The sequence below is a fragment of the Rhipicephalus microplus genome, chromosome 7 (assembly GCF_043290135.1).
Source record: "Rhipicephalus microplus isolate Deutch F79 chromosome 7, USDA_Rmic, whole genome shotgun sequence".
In the NCBI taxonomy this organism is placed as follows: Eukaryota; Metazoa; Arthropoda; class Arachnida; order Ixodida; family Ixodidae; genus Rhipicephalus; species Rhipicephalus microplus.
Genome location: NC_134706.1, coordinates 166,878,327 through 166,901,115, shown reverse-complemented (window position 1 = coordinate 166,901,115; position 22,789 = coordinate 166,878,327). Strand labels below are relative to the sequence as shown.

The following is a 22,789-nucleotide window of genomic DNA, read 5'->3' as shown; positions in this document are numbered from 1 at the left end:
GCTCCACTGCGCAACACGTAACCATAGCAATGCCGCCATTGTGCCTAGTGAATATTGTCACGGGGTCGTGACGTGGCCGAAGACAGGAAACTTCGTGTTGGGATTTAACTGTTTATTTAGGCGAACCTGTGCCCGGTAAACGGGAAGTCCAATTACAGCAGCAGTCTCGCACAGATAGCAGTCTCGGACTGATAGCGGCGAACGGAGCGTCGGCCTTCGATCAACAACTGACAGGCGGCGAAGCGCGTTGGCATTTATACTCTTGCCGTCGAATGTTCTAGCGTTATCGCTGGCGGTGGCATAGGTTCCAGAACAATCTGTACCGTTTGCACAGTGGGCGTGATCTTATCGAAATGATCTACTACAGTCCGGAACCTTCTAGAAAACTGCAGGCGCGGTTTGCGCTGAGAATCGTGTGGTGTTTTGGGAAGATAACAAAAACTTGGGGAATGGAACGTGGCATTGCCCCCCTCTAAAAAAAGGCATCGTCCCGATGCTTTAACTAAAGATGAAGGTACAATAATAATGCTAGAAAATACAATGAATAAATTACGATACAACAATAATACAAAAAAAAAACACTGTTCCAGTTTGTTAACGCGCATGAAACGGCTTTAGGCGTGCGACATGGACGACTTCAGGTCGCGATCGGCGTCGTTGAGAGTTCGTGATGCCGTCGGGGACAACCTCGTAATCAAGTGGGCCGAGACGTCGAACCACCCTGTACGGTCCGAAGTACCGTCGCAGAAGCTTTTCACTTAGTCCACGTCGGCGTATCGGCGTCCACACCCAAACACGTTCACCGGGCTGGTATTCCACGAAGCGTCGTCGAAGGTTGTAACGGTGGCTGTCGGTCGTCTGTTGATTCTTGATACGGAGCCGCGCAAGTTGTCGGGCTTCTTCGGCGCGATGAAGGTACTCGCTCACATCGAGGTTTTCTTCGTCGGTGACGTTGGGTAACATGGCATCGAGCGTCGTTGTCGGGCTCCTTCCGTAGACCAATTTGTATGGAGATATCTGCGTCGTCTCCTGCACCGCCGTGTTGTATGCGAAGGTCACATACGGAAGAATGGCGTCCCACGTCTTGTGTTCGACATCGACGTACATTGACAGCATGTCGGCGATCGTCTTGTTAAGCCGCTCGGTGAGGCCGTTGGTCTGTGGGTGGTACGCTGTCGTCCGGCGGTGGTTTGTTTGGCTGTATGCCAAGATCGCTTGAGTTAAGTCGGCAGTGAATGCCGTTCCTCTGTCGGTGATAAGGACCTCCGGGGCGCCGTGACGTAGGACGATATTTTCGACGAAGAAGAACTTAGCTACCTCGGATGCACTGCCTTTTGGCAGGGCTTTTGTCTCGGCGTAGCGGGTGAGGTAGTCGGTAGCTACCACGATCCACTTGTTTCCGAAAGCCAACCGGGAACGGCCCCAGTAGGTCCATACCAATCTGCTGGAAAGGTCGGCAAGGTGGATCTATTGGCTGCAGAAGTCCCGCTGGCCTTGTCGGCGGTGTCTTGCGTCGCTGGCAGTCCCGGCATGTCCTCACATAACGAGTGACGTCGGTGGTAAGACGCGGCCAGTAGTACCTTTCTTGTATCCTCGCGAGCGTGCGAGAAACACCGAGGTGCCCTGCCTTCGGATCGTCGTGCAGGGCCTGCAGGAGTTCTGGTCGCAGCGCTGAAGGCACCACAAGGAGGTACTTAGCCCGAAGCGGTGAAAAGTTTTTCTTTTGTAGAAGACCGTTTCGTAGAAAAAAACGACGCAAGTGCGCGCTTGAATACCTTCGGGACTTCGGCGGTCCTGCCTTCGAGGTATTCTATTAGGGCCTTAAGTTCTGGGTCAGCCCGCTGTCGTTCAGCGAAGTCGTCGGTAGTGATCGTTCCCAAGAAGTAGTCGTCATCCGGGTCGTCGGGTAGCGGTTGGTCGACAGGCGCACGAGAGAGACAGTCGGCATCGGAGTGTTTTTTGCCGGACTTGTAAATGACAGTAATGTCATATTCTTGAAGTCTCAGGCTCCATCGTGCGAGGCGACCTGAAGGGTCCTTCAAAGTGGCTAGCCAACGCAAGGCGTGGTGGTCGCTCACAACTTTGAAGGGCCTGCCGTAGAGGTATGGGCGAAATTTCGACGTAGCCCAGATGATGGCGAGGCACTCCTTTTCTGTTGTGGAATAATTTGCTTCTGCTTTGGATAGCGATCGGCTGGCGTAACTAATAACCCTTTCAAGTCCGTCAGCCCTCTGCACAAGAACGGCGCCAAGACCTACGCTGCTTGCGTCAGTATGTATTTCTGTCTCGGCGAATTCGTCGAAATGGGCAAGTAACGGAGGCGTCTGGAGGCGATGTTTAAGCTCCTGGAAAGCGTGTTCCTGTGGCGTTTCCCACTTGAACTCCACTTCGGCCTTGGTAAGGTTAGTGAGAGGATCGGCGATGCGGGCGAAGTTTTTCACGAACCGCCTATAATATGCGCACAGGCCCAGAAATCGGCGCACGGCTTTCTTGTCAGTGGGCGGCGGGAAGTCGGCGATGGTGGCTGTTTTCCGTGGATCAGGACGAACTCCAGACTTGCTGATAACGTGCCCCAGAAACAAGAGCTCTTCATACGCAAATCTGCACTTTTCTGGCTTCAGTGTGAGTCCGGAAGTCTTGATGGCTTGAAGTACAGCTTCAAGGCGCCGAAGATGCTCGTCGAAACTCGAGGAAAACACGACGACGTCGTCCAAGTACACAAGGCAAGTCTGCCACTTCAATCCTGCCAGTACTGTATCCATAACGCGTTGAAAAGTTGCAGGCGCTGAGCAAAGGCCGAAGGGCATCACCTTAAAGTCGAAGAGGCCGTCCGGTGTTATAAACGCCGTCTTCTCTCGGTCTCTTTCGTCGACTTCGATTTGCCAATAGCCAGTCTTGAGGTCCATTGACGAAAAGTACTTGGCGTTATGGAGCCGATCAAGTGCGTCGTCTATTCGTGGGAGAGGATACACGTCCTTTCTTGTGATTTTGTTCAGGCGGCGATAATCGACGCAGAAACGTAGGGTCCCATCCTTTTTCTTCACTAACACCACGGGGGATGCCCATGGGCTCTTGGACGGCTGGATAATGTCATCCCGCAGCATTTCATCAACTTGTCTCTTCATGGCCTCACGTTCTCGCGTCGAAACCCTGTACGGACTCTGACGGAGTGGTCTGGCATTTTCTTCGGTTATGATGCGATGTTTCGTGATTGGGGTCTGGCGAATTTTCGATGACGACGAAAAGCAATCTTCGTATTGCAGGAGCAGGGCCTTGAGCTGTTCTTGCTTATCGTTCGGAAGTCTGGGATTGACGTCGAAAGCTATGGGAGGGGCTTGGTTCCTCTGAGCAGGTTCCGCAGAATCGGCGAAGGCGAAAGCACTGGTGGCTTCGACAATTTCTTCGATGTATGCGACCGTTGTTCCTTTGTTCACATGTTTGTACTCATTGCTGAAATTCGTGAGCATAACCGTTGCTTTGCCTCCCCGCAGCTCTGCAATTCCTCTTGCGACGCAAATATTTCGGGTGACCAACAGATGCTAACTGCCTTCAACGACGCCTTTGAAGTCAGGTGATTCAGGAGCGCCGACTGAAATAATGACGCTTGAGCGAGGCGGAATGGTGACTTGTTCTTCCAGCACATTCAAGGCATGGTGTCCAGACGGCGTGCGCGGCGGTAGTGCTTCTTCTGTGGATAACGTTATCGACTTTGTTTTTAGGTTGATGACAGCACCATGGAGGCATAAGAAGTCCATGCCAAGGATGACATCTCTCGAGCAACGCTGTAGGACTATGAAGTCTGTAGGATAAATACGGCCGTTAATGGTGACTCTCGCTGTGCAGATTCCTGCAGGCGTTACGAGATGACCACCGGCTGTGCGGATTTCAGGGCCTTCCCAAGTCATCCTAAGTTTCTTTAATTTCGCGGCGAACGACGCACTGATGACAGAATAGTCGGCTTCAGTATCGATGAGAGCGGTCACACTGTGGCCGTCGAGGTCGAGGTCGCTAGTTCACCGCCTCGCATTACAGTTAGGGCGTGGCGTTGGGTCATGGCTGCGTCGGCTTGTTCCACTGCTTCCATGTTGCATCGTCAGGCCACCTTCGGTAAGTGAGTTTTTGCCGTCAGGGCTTTGCCTTGTTGGCGTTCTGTTCGGAAAGCTCCGTCGCGGCGGCGTCATCGTCGGAGGATCTTCGGTAGTTCGTCGCACAGCAACCGCACCTCCACCGGTTGCTGCCCTTAGTTTCCCGGATAGGGGCTAGGAGACCGGCTCCGCGTTGGGCCGGAGTACTGCCGGGGGTGCGGTGACATGCGGCGGCTGGGCGACGGCGAACGGGAAGGACTGCGGGGTGTTCATTGAGTTCCTGTCAGGTAGTCGGCGATGTCACGTGGCCGTTTCCCTGGCTGCGGACGTGGTGCATCGATAGCGAAGCCACGCAGTCCCATCTGTCAGTACTGGCAACGGCAATAAGTGTGCCCGGCCTCGCCGCAGTGGTAGCACAGTGGGCGGTGGTCAGGGGTGCGCCAAACATCGGTTTTCCTCGGCGCACTGCGCTGGCCCGCTGATGAACGGTAGGTCGTCGGTGGGGGTGGTGGCGGCGGTGGTGTTTGGCGACGGAAGTGCGACGGGGCGGCGTTTTGGCGAGGACGGGGAGGAGCGTTGTGGCGCACTGCAGCGGCGTAGCTCATAGTTTCTGGCTCGGGCAGCGGTGTATGGGGAATTCGAAGTAATTGCTGAACTTCTTCTCGCACAATGTCGGCAATCGAATCCACTTGAGGTTGCGCCGAAGGCAACAGTTTGCGCAGCTCTTCCCGCACGATCGCTCGGATCGTTTCACGCAGGTTTTCGGAGTCACTGGTTTGAGCAGCAGCGCATTCTGGAGTCAGGCGACGATTATACTGTCTGGTGCGCATGTCAAGGGTTTTTTCGATAGTGGTCGCCTCGGATACAAATTCTTGGACGGTGTTCGGTGGATTCCTCATTAGTCCCGCGAAGAGCTCTTGTTTGACCCCTCGCATGAGGAAACGAACTTTCTTCTCCTCAGGCATGTCTGGGTCAGCGTGACGAAATAGGCGGGTCATCTCCTCTGTGAAAATTCCAACCTTCTCATTCTTTATTCTTTATTCATCAGATACCCCGCAGCACCCGAAGGCGTTATAGCAGGGGGGTTACATCAATAAATGACGTACATCTCCGTTCACCGACACAATACAACTTTGTTCATACATAAATAACTGAAATACATTTTCGTTCACACACATAGCAGAATTTTGTTCACACATAATATATCTTCGTTAGGTTACAGCATGGGTTTACAGCAGTGAATAAAATATATCTTCGTTCCCACTATGTACTTGCATTTCAGTTAGCCTGTTCCACTGTTTAATCGTTCTAGGAAAAAATGAATTGGCATACATGTTCGTTTTAGCTGGGTATTCCCGAATTTTGCAACTATGATCAAAACGTTTTGAAGTGTAATGAGGGTTGTGTAGGTATATTTCTCTATTAATTCCAGTTTTATTGTAGTAAATGCAGTAAAGAAATTTTAATCTCTGCTTCTGGCGGCGGTCAGAAAGACACTCCCATCCTAGCTCAGCCTTCATTGCAGTGCAGCTCTCCCCCCTTCCGTACCGTCCCAAGACGAACCTGGCAGCACGATTTTGTATTTGTTCCAGAGCAGCAATGAAGGTTACCTTGGCGGGGTCCCACACGACACAACCGTATTCTAAGATAGGCCTGATACAAGTAGTGTATGCCATACGTTTTAAATTCACATGCGAACATCGCAGGTTTCTTTGAATGAAATTTAAAGCCTTACCAGCTTTGGCTATGAGAGTGTCAACCTGAGGCCTCCATGAACATTCAGATGATAGTATTATACCTAGGTACTTATATGTACTCTCTTGTTTCAACTGTACATTGTTCAGATGGTACTGTGACTGAAATGGTTTCATCTTTTTGGTAAATGAAATATGTACACACTTTGTTATATTCAAATTCATTTTCCATTTGGTACACCAGCTATAAATGAGCGATAAGTCTTTCTGAAGTTCTAATACATCATTGTGATCAAAAATTTTTCTGTACACAACACAGTCATCCGCAAACAACCGTATAGAAGATGAAATTCCTGCAGAGATATCATTAACATAAATTAAAAACAATAGCGGACCCAGGACGGAGCCCTGTGGGACCCCTGAGGTAACATCGGTGTACTCGGAGCATTTTCCATTCAGTACTACGGTTTGTGTTCTTTGGGAAAAGTAACATTCGATCCATTTAAAGACAGTCTTATCAATGTTCAGGGTGGTAAGTTTAAACAGTAAGAGTGAATGTGACACCGTGTCAAACGCTTTCCGAAAATCCAAGAACACACCGTCAACCTGTCCCACAGTATCTACGCCCGATATTACGTCATGATAAAATTCGACTAATTGTGTTGTGCAAGACAGCCCTCTGCGAAATCCATGCTGCTCGTTGATTAGTACCTTATGCTTGTTTAAAGAGTTAATATTTCTTTGTATAAAATATGTTCGAGGATTCTACACGGGATAGACGTAAGCGATATTGGTCTATAATTACCAACGTCTTTTTTGGACCCACTTTTATGTATCGGTACCACGTGCGCGATTTTCCAGTCATGTGGTAAGGTGCCTGTCGCTAAAGATCTTTCAAAAATTGTATAAAGATACATAGAAATTGGCCCTGCACAACGCTTGAGTACACGCGGAGAAATTCCATCTGGACCACTAGATTTACTCTCATCAACGTCCTTCAATAGTTTTTCAATTCCATTAACACTAAGCTCGACAGGAAGCATATGCGAAATGCTCATAATAGTTTGATGATAATTACAGCTGTGTTTAGGTAGGAATACCGAGTGGAAAAAGTTGTTTAGGCATGCAGCCTTATCCTCGTCATTCGTAATTACCGTGCCGTTATAATTTAACTCCTGTATTCCAAAGGAATCTGAGCCACACTGTTTTAGGTACTTCCAAAACATTTTAGGATTTGATTTCATTTTGTTGCTCAGCTCAGTGAAGTAATCATCTTTAGCTTTTTTTATCTTTAGCTTATATTCGTGGGTAATCGACTTCAGTTTTTCAAAGTGAGCAACTGATTTGCTTTTCTTGAATGCACCTAATGCCCTCTTTCTTTTGTTGATAAGTTTTAATATATGTGCTGTTACCCATGGTTGTTTGTGTTTTTTTAGCCGTGATGAATGAACACTGGGGATATGTCTATTTGTTAACTCGGAAAGTATATTCTTAAATTTGTCCCACATATCATACACATTGCCCTCCTCAAAAAGACATTCGAAAACAGGGAACGAATTACGAAGTTTTTTAGAAATTGCATCGTAGTCACCCTTGTCATAAAAGTAGATCCTTCTACTCGTAGGTAACTTCGCACACACTTTTTTCTTTTGGATACAAGCAACAACAGCAAGATGATCACTAATTCCTGGAATCACAGTCACATCATTTACGAAATTTGGCGAGTTACAAAACAACAAGTCTAACACAGCGTCATTGCGAGTAGGGGTGGTAACGTACTGCGTCAGACCAAACCTGTCGACGATATTTTTCATCGCGCGGTTCATGCGCCCGCTTATACTTATACAGGAACCATTACCCCAGGATAAGCCAGGCAGATTAAAATCCCCCCCTAGGAGTATTGTCTGGGCTGATGCTTCGGAAAGAATTTCATCTAATGTTTGCATTACGCTACTATCTGAGCTCGGCGAGCGATAAACCACTCCGACCAAAAACGCGAAGTTATCAGGCAGTGTTATCTTGCACCATACAGACTCCAGTGCGTCGCACTTATAATCAACTTCAAATGACTGTAAGCAAGAACGAACAAGTAAAAAAACGCCACCACCTGCTGTGAGCCTATCTTTACGATAGACGACGTAATTTTGCGGAAACACCTCACTATCAGCAATCGAGGGCTTTAGCCAAGATTCTGTACCAAGGACTATATCTGCGTTAACACTCTCAATTAGGCCCAAGAGCTCAGCAACTTTATTAACTACGCTGCGGCAGTTCACGATGACGGCAACAAGTTCTTGACATCGGTATTTCTCCTTTTTTCTAGTTTGTCATCGCCTGCTTACTGGGACGACCTGTTCTTTTTCGTCATCCCACCTGAAAGCCCTGCCGTTAATAATCAGTTTGTCAAAATTCAGCTTCACTTTATTGCTCTTATCCTGTCTTTTTGTCTTGGCATATTCCCACAGCTTATTCCTGATACTTCTTGTCTCATGTGAGTAATCTTCACTAACGCTGTATTGGGAATTCTTGAATCTTTTGGCATTGAGAAGCACTGCCTGACGCTCTTTGTACAATGAGAATTTAACAATAATTGGCCTCTTCTTATTCTCATTATAGCGTCCTAAGCGATGTGCCCTTTCCACAGACTCGAGTTCCATTCCAAGGCTCGTTTTGCAAATATTCTTTATTATAGCTTCGGATTCATCCCACGATTCTGAAGTTTTATCGTCAACGCCATAGAAAACAAGATTTTTCCGGCGACTTCTGTTTTCGAGGTCATTTGTTTTCTTTTGCAGATCTTTCACCTGTTGCATGAGTTGCCGTATTATAGCTGCCTGCTCAGTTACAATCTTGCTGAGGTCCCTTATCTGGTTCTGAGTTTGGCTAAGATTATCTTTTACTTCCATCAGTATGTTCTCATTTTTTTCGAACCTGGATTCAATGCCGTTTAATTTTGAAATTAAAGTTTCCTGCCCACTCTGCAAACATTTCAGCACTTCCATCTCCGGTGTCTTAGCAGGACCTGGGTTCAGTTCAACATCTCCCGCGAGTATTAACAACAAAATCAAATACAGAACTCTGTTAGAAAATAATCGCAATCTCTTCAGACGCGACGTATGCATCGTGCATCCGTGGTTTTTGTCACGAACAGTTAGCAACGTGGGAGGAGCCGGCAATGCATATACAAGTCTCCGCGATTGAGATGGGTAGTAATGACTAACCTGCACCAGCAACAGTTGCATCAGCGACATGTCGGCAAGTGTGCCGGCTCCAAATCCCACGAAGCCATCGTGCTGAGTGCCTATATACGCCTGATTGGCACCACGTGAGTTCTGTTGGCCCGAATTCATTGGTTGATCCTTGCTGATCCATCCGTGGCTCGGGCCACACGTGCCTCTGACGACAGATGATGACCCATGCACACGTGTGGACGATAGTCGAGATACTGTAGATGCCGACCAAGGATCAGACAAAAAGGGCTGTGTCCGGCGCTCCGCCGCATCGAAGTGGATCGCAGAAACCAGCAGCAGAGGTACCTGCACCAGCAACAGTTGCATCAGCGACATGTCGGCAAGTGTGCCGGCTCCAAATCCCACGAAGCCATCGTGCTGAGTGCCTATATACGCCTGATCGGCACCACGTGAGTTCTGTTGGCCCGAATTCATTGGTTGATCCTTGCTGATCCATCCGTGGCTCGGGCCACACGTGCCTCTGACGACAGATGATGACCCATGCACACGTGTGGACGATAGTCGAGATACTGTAGATGCCGACCAAGGATCAGACAAAAATGGCTGTGTCCGGCGCTCCGCCGCATCGAAGTGGATCGCAGAAACCAGCAGCAGAGGTACCTGCACCAGCAACAGTTGCATCAGCGACATGTCGGCAAGTGTGCCGGCTCCAAATTCGGTAGCTGAACCCGGGTCTCTAGTTGAGCAGCGGCCCTTTCTTTGCGAGCGACGCTCGCAAACGTTTGCAGAAATGCGCTGCAGAAGACATCCCACGTTCGGAGCGTGGACTCACGATTCTCTATCCAGGTCCTTGCGGTGTCTTCCAGGTAGAAGTACACACGCCGGAGCTTTTCTTCGTTGTCCCAGTGATTGAGGGCGGCCACACGGTCGTATGTTTCTAACCAGGACTCCGGGTCTTCGAACGATGACCCATGGAAAATTGGTGGTTCCCTGGGTTGATGCATGACCATCGTGGGCAGGGATGCGGCGGTTGTCATTGTCGCTGCAGTCGCGGTCATGGCCTTGGTCTTCCGCGCCTTGTCTTCTAGAATCCCGTACTCCGGTGGTAGCCCTTGCTGTCGGCGGCTTGTTCGCTGCTCCTGGTTGGCGTCGGTGTCTTCTCTGCGACGTGGGCTGGGTTCACGGCTTGACGGGGGCGTGCGGTACATGAACGAAGCAGCACCTCCACCAGATGTCACGGGGTCGTGACGTGGCCGAAGACTTCGTGTTGGGATTTAACTGTTTATTTAGGCGAACCTGTGCCCGGTAAACGGGAAGTCCAATTACAGCAGCAGTCTCGCACAGATAGCAGTCTCGGACTGATAGCGGCGAACGGAGCGTCGGCCTTCGATCAACAACTGACAGGCGGCGAAGCGCGTCGGCATTTATACTCTTGCCGTCGAATGTTCTAGCGTTATCGCTGGCGGTGGCGTAGGTTCCAGAACAATCTGTACCGTTTGCACAGTGGGCGTGATCTTATCGAAATGATCTACTACAGTCCGGAACCTTCTAGAAAACTGCATCCGCGGTTTGCGCTGAGAATCGTGTGGTGTTTCGGGACGATAACAAAAACTTGGGGAATGGAACATGGCAATATGGTCGCCTTTTGAGGTCATTTCCTCCACACTTTTCACGCCCTGCGCCGGCTGGGCATGCCCTCTCCTTACCTTTTTCCTTCCTCCGTGCGGCTTCACAACGAGGGATGTCAGCGCCTCTCCTACCTTTTGTTCCTCCGTGGCCTAGAACATAGAAACTAAAAATATGCCAGTCCCCGAACAGCTGAATCGTGGCGCCATCTAGAGCAGCCATGGTGACCCAGACAACCATAACATTGGTATTGCAGAAATGTCGTGCATGGTACGTCTGATGCGAAAATCACACAGCGGCGCTATTATAAATGAGTAATCTTCTTAATCATTTTCACCTCAAAAGCATTACGCGTAATCTAACATGTTGATGACTGTGGTTGCACGAAGTGTCACAAGATGTCGACACCATCGTTACAGTGGCCTTGTATTTTTCACTTTTTGTGTATATCAGGATTCTGTACACGACAAAAAAGTCTCATGATCTTGCCGCAACAGTGATTCTATAAGTTAATTACAGTTTAAATGGAGTTAGCATCACCATTTATGGTTTGCGATAACGCATACGCGTTTAAGTACGTACGTAAACGTTTACGTATGAGGAGCTCAATCGTTGGAAGACGTGCATTTCGATAAGACGGTAAACGCAAACTGGTAATCTTTAACATGTTAAGATAAAGAAATATACGTACAAGCTAAAAGTTACACAGAGGTACACGTTGCACCATTGTTCTGCTGTCGCGCTTGTCGGGCTACGACTGGCCATCTGAATTGCTTGAAATCAGCGGTACCGGCTCCAGTCGCAACTCGCAACTGCAGCACATACGAAAAAAAAGTTTTTTTTCAGTGTTGAAAGCTGTCAGAATATTTAAAAGTAATATATAGAAATTATTTTACTTCATTTATCTATGTACATTAAATTTAACACGTTAAAATAAAGAATAATTTAAATATACTTAGGTGAACAGACGCTATGGTGCTGCGAACGCATGTGACGTTCGTGCGGCTCGCGTTTGCGTGCGCGCAACTGTGGTGCCAACTAAAAGGCATTCCGGTTGAGTATAGGTTCGTTATGCAATGCCGCGCTCACCCAAGCCCGCAGCGCCCCAAAAGAATGCGTACCCAGCACGAAAAATCTCTATTGTTTCATTTCCCATTCGCCAAGAAAGCCCCCACAGGACGCGACACCACGCGCTTGTCTCAAAAGGGAGTAGACAGCGGCAGGGTTTTGACGATGGTGACTAGTGAATTTGTTTTCTTTTGAAGTTTAAATTTGAGGGTTTAAGTTCGTTTTGGGCTTGAAATGTGTTCTTTAAGTATGTCGGCTACTACATAGTGTTTAGGTAACCCGTTCTTGGTTTTGTCCATTTCTTGGGCGCTGTACGTTTCTCTAAGGTAAGCATTGTGCGATTGCATAAACGACACGCATAGGAGCCTGCGTCATGGTAGATACGTGTAAATGAGCAGGGGCGACGTTATGAACTAAGTAAGACTGAACGCAGGGACAGAAAGATGTTCCTTGCCAGTTTTTTTAAGGTTCATGCGAAAATTTCTTTTGTTAATTTAATGTTTTGTTTGCATGTGTCCGGTGTGGAAGAAAGGCTAGTTCGTGAGTTTATGTGTATGCTTTGTAAGAGTATTAACTGCAAAAGAAAGACAAGTAGTAAATCATCTAGGCAGGAGCACTGTGACGTGCATTTGCGGATGTGGATGTTCTTGGTGCAGGTGCAGCATGACAGTTGTCTCTTCGTCAGCTCTGAGGGAATTGACGACTAGCTTTCGCGGAACAATATTTCGGGAACTAAAAGATAGCGTGAAGCAAAAGGCTTTACTTTGTGAGTATGAGACCTGGTGGGTTACTGCGAATTACTCACGCTAGCACACAGGTATTCCACAGGGAGCGCATCAGTTGACAGTTAGTTTGCGTGAAAGCAGATAATGGGAAGATTATTCTCGAATCGGGATTGGGAGTTTTGGCGAAAGCTCAGAGAAACGTTCTGGTTGCTGCTTTTTGTTTAGTAATACTACCTAAGGAAGGTTGTCTTGGAGGATATTTAGGACTCGATACGTCTCAGCGCGGGCAGGGCGCTCTCATGTGCCTGTGGTTGTGTGTATGAATGCTTTTTCCAGAAGAGAGCCATGAGGAAGGAGCTGGAAGAATCCTTGGCTGGGCGTCATAGGCAGTGGCCTAGAAGACGCCACCACACAATGTCACTTCAGGCAATCTGTGCAGCTGGTCATTCTCAGGTCGAATCTCCCGCCGGCGGACGAGCTGTTGTGACTGGCGCGAGAGCTGACGAGGGAGCGGCGCTTTTTTAACCCTCAAACAAGTAGCCCAATGGCTGGCTGCTTTCGCCCTCCGTTATTGTCCCTCCGTAGAGGCGTTGTGTTGCCATGACGCCGTAAGTGGTTCGGGAGACGACAAGTGCAGCAGCTTTCTTCAAAGATGTTGCGGCGGTAGCCACAAATCTCCCCGCTAATTTAGTGAACAGATCGGTAGACCCTTTTTTGTATGCTGTCATGAGTTTGGGACCCCTTGACCAGCGGCACAAACACAATGAGAAAGAGCCTTGCTGGCGCCACCTTGGAGTGCAGGGATCACCCTCATTATTGGACGTTCACGGGGGCCGTGCATGCTCGTCCCCCTCGCCAGTTGTGTGTGATCTGTGATTGGACAGCACCATCTGCATGTGTTCCCTGAACTATGGATCTGGGGAGAACATACCCTTTATAATGAGCAACCCGGTTTATTCGGAGGAGCGCTATGTAGAGAAATGCCAGATTTGAGAGCTCGCCATGTAAGAAAGAGCCCGTCATGTACGAGAGTATACCATGTACATAATGTAAATAAACCCTCTTCAAGTCTCCCTTCCTCCTGCCTCGACAACTTTATCCCGGACCTCCGGTGCCTGCAAATCCCAGTCGTAACAAGAGCAAGAACCGGCTGCTCGCGCGCTACACACAGACGTGGCCGCGGCTGTACATTCCTGTAAATATGAAGCGAAAAAGAATAGATCTTTGGGTTGTGATGTGATAAAGTCGTGGGAGTGAATGCGTAGTGGCTCAAACGGCAGGGCGTTCAAGTCTTTAATTGTCCCAGGAAAAACTGGAAAACCTAAATGTGTTGGTGTCTGGAATGGTGTTATCGACGCAGCATGGTGATTTCTCGTTAGTCCTGACGTCAGTGTTTGGTTGAACATAGAGACATCTAGTGCAAAAGGTTCATTTGTAAATGAAGAAGAAACTCTTCTCAAAATATTACGATGAAGCTGAAGTTCTTGTATATTGTTTTCTTGCATGATACTTTTTGGATGGTCTGTCATGCGGTACTTTGAAAACAGAACCTTAATGTATTTGCATTGAAACATTTGTATAGCATGATTATTTTTTAGTACTTGTGTCCCAAACAACGCAAGCATATTTGAGAGTAGGTCTGATGATGGTAGTGTAAGCTAATGGATTTACAGATGGCGGGGCAAGAGGAAGTTAGTACTTGAGAAAACATGGCTTACGAAACGCGGATGCGGAAGTGTTAGGTAAATGCATATTCCAACTTTGATTTTTGGCTATCGTCAGGCCAAGGTACTTATAATCACCAACGTTTTGAGTATGTGACTTTGTAGAAGATATGGAAAAGAAAACTATTTTTTTTTCTTTCTCATGATGTTGATATACACTGTTTTGCCTGAGTTTAGTTTCATATCCCACTGCTTCCACCACTAGGTAATGTTATCAAAGAAATTCTTACAATATCGTGTGGCATGAATGTTTTGGCATGATTGTCTGTCAGTTGTCGTTAATGTTGCTGTAACGAAGGAAAATGAGCCCTTAAGCTTAATCTTTTTTTTGCACATACTTCTGGCCTTTTTTCTGCATGAGCAGAGACAGGTGTCTTCTTGTCATTGAATTTTAAAAGGAAGGTTTTCCACACCACAGTCAGGTACGAGCAGGGGAACAGAGCTGCTTGTAAGCGCCCAGTTTCGCTTTTAAAACTACTCTGAGCCAAGTCCTCGTTGTCTAATAGGTTATTCAAGGCGCAGTAAACGTACGTAAATATATATATATATATATATATATATATATATATATATATATATATATATATGCAAGAAAGAGACGACGAAACTACGAAGAAAGAAAATTTTTCCCCCACTTTTCTTTCTTTTTATTTACATTACATTTGTTCTATAACTTCCCCTATACAGTTCTTGGCATAATTGTCTGTTAGATCTCATCAATATTGTGTCAAAACACAGGAAAACGAGCCCTTAGTTATACACTTCTTTTTCTTCTTCATTAATGAGGGTCTCGTACTGGCAGACTTGGTGCCATTAGGTTGTATACGAGGAACTATTGATCAGCTGCCTGCTCGTAATAAGTTCACGCGCTACGTGACGCCACACAGGCTCATAAAAGGGTGTTTCACACTCCCCGCTTGGCTAGAGAAGGCGCTGACTGACACTCTCACGTTTAAATTCACATTTGAACCCAAAAAAGTGGATGGGGGGATGGCCGCTGTGATAGCTCAGTGGTTAGAGCATTGAATGCGTTATTCGAAGATCGTAGGTTCGATTCCTGCTCACGGCTGGTTATTTTTTACCCACTTTTCTTTCTTTCTATTTACAATACATTTGTTCTAATAACTTCCCCTTTACATTCCTTGGCATAATTGTCTGTTAGATCTCATTAATATTGTGTCAAAACATGGAAAAACGAGTCTTTAGGTATACGCTTCTTTCTGTTATTCATTAACGAGGGTCTCATACTGGCAGACTTGGTGCCATTAGGTTGTATACGAGGGACTATTGGTCAGCTGCCCACTCGTAATAAGTTCACGTGCTACATGACGCCACACAGTCTCATAAAAGGGTGTTTCACCCTCGCCGCTTGGCTACAGATGGCGCTGACTGACACTCCTACGTTTAAATGCACATATGAACCCAAGAAAGCTGATGGGGGGATGGCTAAGTCGTAGGTTCGATTCCTGCTCACGGCTGGTTATTTTTTCACCCACTTTTCTTTCTTCTTATTTACACATTTGTTCTAATAACTTCCCCTGTATATTCCTTGGCATTATTGTATGTTAGATCTCACACACACACACATATATATATATATATATATATATATATATATATATATATATATATATATATATATATATATATATATATATATATACGCCAGAAACGTTATGATTTCTTTTCAATATTAATAACAAAGGGATCATTATTACTAGAGTATTAATGTTGTTTATCGGAAATTGTTTTAACTGCTGCTTTCAAGTATTTCGCTCAGTAACAATGGCATGTCGACCATATGGGTCGGCATATCGACATTGAAAAATAAGAACAGAGACAAAATCTTGCAGTTCAAGATAGACTTGCACGGCTGTGGGAGTTTCATTTCTTTAGATAAAGAAACGGCTGCTGTTTTTACCTCTTCCAGGTTTATCTTTTCTGGAACAAAGTTCTTGGACTAAACTTTCGCGATCTTTTGATGAAACGCTGCTGAATGCAACACTACAAAACCACTGTCCTTATCTGCTTATGAAAGACAAAGTTCGCATGCTAATGTGCTGTTCTTCTGCGACATAAGGCCTGTGTATTTCTTTTTGAATAGACAGGGCTTTGTGGTAATTGCGGGGCAACCGCAGAGAGGACAGAAGGAGGAACGCTGCTTCATCCTCCATATTTATTTTTTTTATATAGGTTTCGCCTTATTTCGAGTGATAGTGGTTCAGGACATCCGCGGCATACAATTACAGCGCCAGAAGCAGTCATAACAGCTTTCGTATAAAAAAAGATGTTCAACGTGCAATGTGTATCTCAAATATTGGTGGTGAGCGACTTCACTCGGAGCTTGCCGACAGCACTTCTATACGTGCTGTGATGAGTATAAATTGAAGTCATAAACTGAAGGCGCTTATTAAGATCACCATCAAGTCGAGATGAGCTAGTGTCGTCTTCGCATTCACAAGCATCCCATAGATAGCGAGAGATGTGATACATGTTTTTCTCTACTGTTCTGATCACAAGGCTAAACTATTTTCTATGTATGCCGACATAAGCTGCCTTTGGATCAAAATAAAACAAATGACGACACCAAAACTGGTTGAATACCATCCCTCATGCTGTGATGTCGTTTTACTTTGATGTACATGAGACTTGCGATGCAGTTTGTCTTAACTGCAAAACAAAAAAGCAGGTATATGACGTGAGCCTCTCCCTGAATTTTCTCACTGCATGATGTGTATAGGATCTGTCACATTACATCCATACTTATGACTTCACCAACACTACCCTGCTGCACACCTATAAACCCAGGCATGAGAAATTGTTTCGTCTTTTTTAGAATATAGTCAGGGATGCTGTTTATTCAAACTGTTGGGTAAAAACTATAAGGTTTTTATAGTTTATATATAAGGTTTTATAGCCACCCTCATTTGAAAATGCTCTGTCACAATTTTTGTTGAAATGAAAGATGCCAATTTCTGTCTGCATTTCTGTTTGTGTTTTACTTTTCCTTGATTGCCTCGTATTCCCGAGAATGTGTACACACTGTATAAGCTGAGCATGCTTACTTGTTTTGTTATCGGTATTCATACCCTGTATCAATTTCAAGTTTTATGTCTCCTCCCCCCTACTGTAATGCCCAAATAGGGCGCTGTAGGTACTCGAATAAATAAAAAAAAATAAATAAGGTGTGTTTGCTCTAGATACTACCTGCAATAACACTCTTTGCCATTGGTAACTACGCTGACTCTACTTGCAGTGCTCTTACTGTTCGCAGTGATTCTACATGTGCAAAAGGCGTGAAATGGCACTGTGTATGCACAAAGCAAAAATGGAATAGGCATTTCTGATTCCAGCAATGCCATAGTGTTTTTATTGCTATAGATATTTTATGGCCCCTCTTGTCTGGATTTTGCCGCCGGTGTCAGCGTGGTCGTCAGCGTCATGCGCCGTATATGTATACGTATCTATTTATATGAAAGTACAAGAAGCAAAAATACAGAGAGGAGACTCCGGCGTGCAGAATAAAACATCGGACTTCTGCGTCGTGAATGCGAGGCGTTAACAACCGAGTCACAGAGGGGTACCTCTTTCAACGTTCAGATGGCAAGCTATTCACATTTACCATTTACGGCTGTTGGCGAACATCTCGGGGGGAATTTGCATGTTTTCAGCATTATCAATAAGATGGCGCAATGAGTGCGCGCGTGGTGCCTCATCTCACTCACGCATACTTTGGCCTGCGGAGAGAAGGGGAGTGGATGATTTCTTGCGTGCCCTTATCTCCCGGTGGGGAGGATCACACGTCATGGCTGGTGTTGGGCTTGCACTGGAAGGATTCTGTTGTAGTTAGGAGGCACAAAAAGGCCACTGCAATTGTTGCACCGCCTCCGTTTGCGAAAAAGGTGCACTTTTCATACATAGTGAAATAACATCTAAGACGCTTATTCTCGTTCATCTGTACCTGTGTGTACATTTAGTGCGTCATTTGTGCCTGCCAAACACTGGGCACGTTTCGATCTGCCTTGTTCCGCACGTGACCTTCCAATTTGTTGCTATCGCGTTCATTGCTTCGACTTGTAGGCAAGGCTGTGATTTTTTGAAATTTGCTGGCAATACTTTGGCGACGTTCATTTTCATCATATAATGTGCAGGGCTGCCAAAACTGAAGATCGGTTGGAAGACTGGCCACCCGGGGTTGTGAATCTGCGATTCCACTTGCCATTTTTGCCTGTGGACGGCAGTCACTCGAACCATCAGGCAAGTAAAGGGTCATATGTGTGTTTAGAGTGCAATTGAAAGCTGTGGGTTTATTAGGAAGTTTAATTTCAAGTGAGTGGTATTGTACAAGGAAGCATGTCATAGTGTGGGCTGCTCTTTATGAAGTATCCGAACGAATGGCTTTGTCAGGTATTCGTGTGTTGTTGTTTGAGGCCCTTTACGATTTTTTATGTGAAGGGTAGTACTGGCAAAACCAAGGAAGTGTGCCTGTCCCTCTGTGCAGCCTTGCGTTTGGAACTCATTGAAAACCTGAGCATGTGCAGTTTTGTTAATCACTGCATCAAGGACACAGTATGCGCTAAAAGTAAGGGTGGTTAGCAGCCGCACACAGCCCTTGATGTTTTGACTATTAGAGTATATCTCACATGCAAAATTATACCTTATAGCTGAGAAAGAAATAATTGCTAATTGGCGGAAGCATTGTAGTGGTGTGAGCTAGGGCAACTTGTATATATCCTAAAATGAATAAGTAGACGGTGGTACTTTTGGACGAGGTGTCATTCTCTCACAACCCAATAATTAAATACCATTCGAGCAAAATAACACCAGCCTAAATGCCTATTTACTGGTGCATATGATGAAACCAAACATGCGTCCGAGCGAGTGACTCAGTGAGTGAGTGAATAAAAGTTTACTTAGTGTCGCAAAACACAATAAAATGTGCACCAGGCCGATTCCACGATGTGGCCGACAGTTCTAGCCAGGCAGCCTAAATGAGGAGTGCGCTGGACGGCCAGGTTGAAAGACAAGACTTCACTGGTGCGTGTCCCACTTTTTCTTGCTGAACTTCGAGCCCAACGACCCGCACTCCCAGAGCATGTGAGCTAAAGTACCAACCTAAAGTACCAACCTAAAGTACCAACAAGCGGCATTTAGCTGTTATCTTCGAAAACGAAGGCTTGCACGACCGCGGAGAAAGATACGCGCCAGTCTCAGAGGTGACAAGGTGTAGAATGCAGACCGACGGGCAGGTGCCACCACTGTGTCAGCGTAGCAAAACGTTGAAAACAACTTCTTAAGCATCGCATTGCACTGTCGGTGCAGCGCGATAAACGCTTCAGTCCTTAGAGTTAATTGTGTGTGCCTCTTCTAGTATAAAGGCAGACATACAAAACATAAACGTGTTGTTATGGCGCCTCACTTATGCGCAATATTTGCTCTTTAATTGACAATCGCAGAACTATGAATGCTAAACCTTGAGCAATATTGGTGGGCGCTGCGGATGGGGTTTGCCATTTGGTGCCGTTTGGAGTATTGTTAGGGCAAACAAACAGACAAATGTACAGACAGACAAAACAAACAGACAGACAAATCAAAATTTTTCCGTCAAACGTTCCCAAGAAAGACTATTGTCTATAAAAATGCCAGCCACTACAATGATCGGATTTTACTGCTGTATCACAGTGAAATACTATCTTTGTACATCAGTGCTGCTTCTTTGCCATGAGTGCAAGTTAAAAAAAACCTGTCTAAATAAAATTTTATGTTGCATATTGTTAGAATTTGCAATATACTGTTTCTTTGTTAAGTGCAGAAGAACCAAATGGTAATTGAGTCTGTTCATAAAATGCAACAACTTATACTTTTCGACATAACTTTTATTCCTAGGTTTCATTAAAAGCACAGAAGTCATCGGATGGCTTCTTCTTTCTGATAGTAATCGTTATATGCGTGGAAAACTTATGTACCTGGAAGCATCAGGGAAAGTCGTACTGATTAGCAAATGAAATGTGTATCACAAGGAAATGCCAAGAATTCTCATGCCAAGGCTGTACTAGGGCTGTCAGCAGGAAACCAATGAGCTTTGGGTTAACTTTACTTTTTGTGGCATCATATACAAGTGTGTATGCATATATATATGTTGTTAAATATGGTAAACTACTTGCGCTTAGAGATCTTAACTCTATGTTTAAAAATGTGTGACTGTCAAGTGCTAAAAAAGGCTGATTTGCTGCTCAAAACGGATGTTTTAGCTGCTCCAGATTGTGCGCCAAACTGCTTAGGATTGATTGCATCACTAATAAACTCCATCTTCTAAAATGACTCCTTTCTGGGAGTGTGCCAGTTCGTAATTTCATTTTTTAAAGAGAAGCCATAAAAGTGAATTATATTGGACTGCAGATCCTGCCTAACCTTTTTGAAATTTTAGTCACCAACACACCTAAATTCAGAGCTACGATGCTTGACGTATATAGTTGGAGTAGGTAAGTGCATAGTCTGGCGTCGCAGGCCAAGGGGGGTGAGTCCTCTTTGTCGCAAAAGGGCGCGCTTCCCGAACAGCTGATTCTCGGGAGACGACAATCTCGGCGTAAGGACGCCCGTTCTGGCAAGAAGACCACGGTCGGTCGCTGCTTTGACAACCAGCAAGCTGGTATCCGGCCAGCGAAGTGCCGGCGAGCGAGGTGAGGACAGCCGGTGTATCGGCACCCATCGATCAGCATTAGAGTCCGTGGGCGGCTGTCACGGTGGACAGCGTAGTCATCTCGCAGTAATGGCAGAGCCCCGCAGCCAAACGGTGCCACCATTGTGTGCGTTCACACAGTTCAGGGAATGTAGTGTGCAGGCCGGTCTTTTCGTCTCTCACTCTCCGATCGAGAGGTCGAGTGCTTCAATAAGAGAACGAGAAGAGAGGATGACAACAAATGTGTTTAGTCTGTCCAACAAACGAACTGAATTGTTTTGGTTGGCCGTGAGGAAAATCGGGAGGGGCAACCGAGGGGTTGAAACTTGGCTCCCGAGTCCTCATGGTGGTTTCGGTCGCAGCAAAGAGTGATCTGCACTATCAGCTCTGCCGAGGCAACATGTGACGATTCCAATAGTGAAAGAGTCTTGTAAATATGTGCGTAAGCTCCTGTACATAAAATCGATTTGTTGCAACGTATCGAAATGTGCTGATCTCCATTCTTTACAAGCAGCAGCAGCCAGGACAAGACAGGACGGACACCATGCAACCAATCTTCCACTCCCTTCTAAGGCAACAGACAACCAGCTAGCTGGTATCCGGCCAGCGAAGTGCCGGCGGGGGACATGAGGACAGCCGGTGTATCGGCACCCATCGATCAGCATTAGAGTCCGCGGGCGGCTGTCACGGTGGACAGCGTAGTCATCTCACAGTAATGGCAGAGCCCCGCAGCCAAACGGTGCCACCATTGTGTGCGTTCACACAGTTCAGGGAATGTAGTGTGCAGGCCGGTCTTTTCGTCTCTCATTCTCCGATCGAGAGGTCAAGTGCTTCAATAAGAGAACGAGAAGAGAGGACGACAACAAATGTGTTTAGTCTGTCCAATAAACGAACTGAATTGTTTTGGTTGGCCGTGAGGAGAATCGGGAGGGGCAACCGAGGGGTTGAAACTTGGCTCCCGAGTCCTCCCGGTGGTTTTGGTCGCAGCAAAGAGTGATCTGCACTATCAGCTCTGCCGAGGCAACATGTGACGATTCCAATAGTGAAAGAGTCTTGTAAATATGTGCGTGAGCTCCTGTACATAAAATCGATTTGTTGCAACGTATCGAAATGTGCTGATCTCCATTCTTTACAAGCAGCAGCAGTCAGGACAAGACAGGACGGACACCATGCAACCAATCTTCCACTCCCTTCTAAGGCAACAGCTGCTACGCAGCTCAGAGAGCTCTGCTCAATGGAACAGAGGGAGTGGGTAGAAGGTTGAGTTTCACTATAAGAAACAGAGCTAGGAGCAGATCAGGAACAATGCTTTCCACCAGTACGGAAGTAGCGAATCTGGACCTTTTACCCAATGAATGTTAGTGAATATCAGACAAAAGATGTTCATCTGTAGCAGTCACCATAATTTATAGGATCCGTCTGTTGAGCTGGTTCAATGCTAAACTAGTTCGTTTTTATTCAGTGCACTTGATTGTTCATATTAGTGGGTTTGGGTCTTTCGTACACTTTTCATGCTTTTTCTATATACAGTAATTCTGTTTGCTTTAACTAGCCTTGATTTTTAGTCCCTACTTCTCACATGGGAAAACAATAAGACGCAGTGTGTTAATTTTTAACATGCGATCTCACACTGCTTGTTCTGATTTCTCTGCTCATATCTTTTTACTTTGCTTATGATCAACCAGCTGCATGATTGTATTCTTCGCTTGCTTTTCATTCTGCTTCCTTTTCATTTCACGAGCTATGCGATTCAACAATTGTTTTGTCACATGTAGTTCCGAGTGCTGCGACATGCAGTACTAAGGTTCCGTATGCAGTGATTTCTCAGATGTATTGGCATGTTGTTTCATTTATTTTTCACCGTTTTAAATTCTCTCCTGCTCAAGACCGACATTGTCTAGGAGATAACAAAAGAAACAAAAAAAAAAACAAGTGAATAAAAAATAAATCATGTTCAGGCTCACGTCTGTGCTTACTATGGGGTATCGTAAGCGTAG

At 46.1% G+C, this 22,789-nt stretch overlaps 1 protein-coding gene across 1 annotated transcript in view; it reads left to right on the top strand.

Moving 5' to 3' along the window:
* Nucleotides 1-18,709, top strand: part of LOC142767920 (uncharacterized) — a 141,183-nt gene extending 122,474 nt beyond the window's left edge. The window contains exons 5-6 of the mRNA XM_075870159.1: nt 18,265-18,370; nt 18,569-18,709. Of these exons, the coding sequence (XP_075726274.1) occupies nt 18,265-18,370; nt 18,569-18,709 (247 nt within the window). The remainder of the gene's footprint in view (nt 1-18,264; nt 18,371-18,568) is intronic.
* The last annotated feature ends 4,080 nt before the right edge of the window (nt 18,710-22,789 follow it).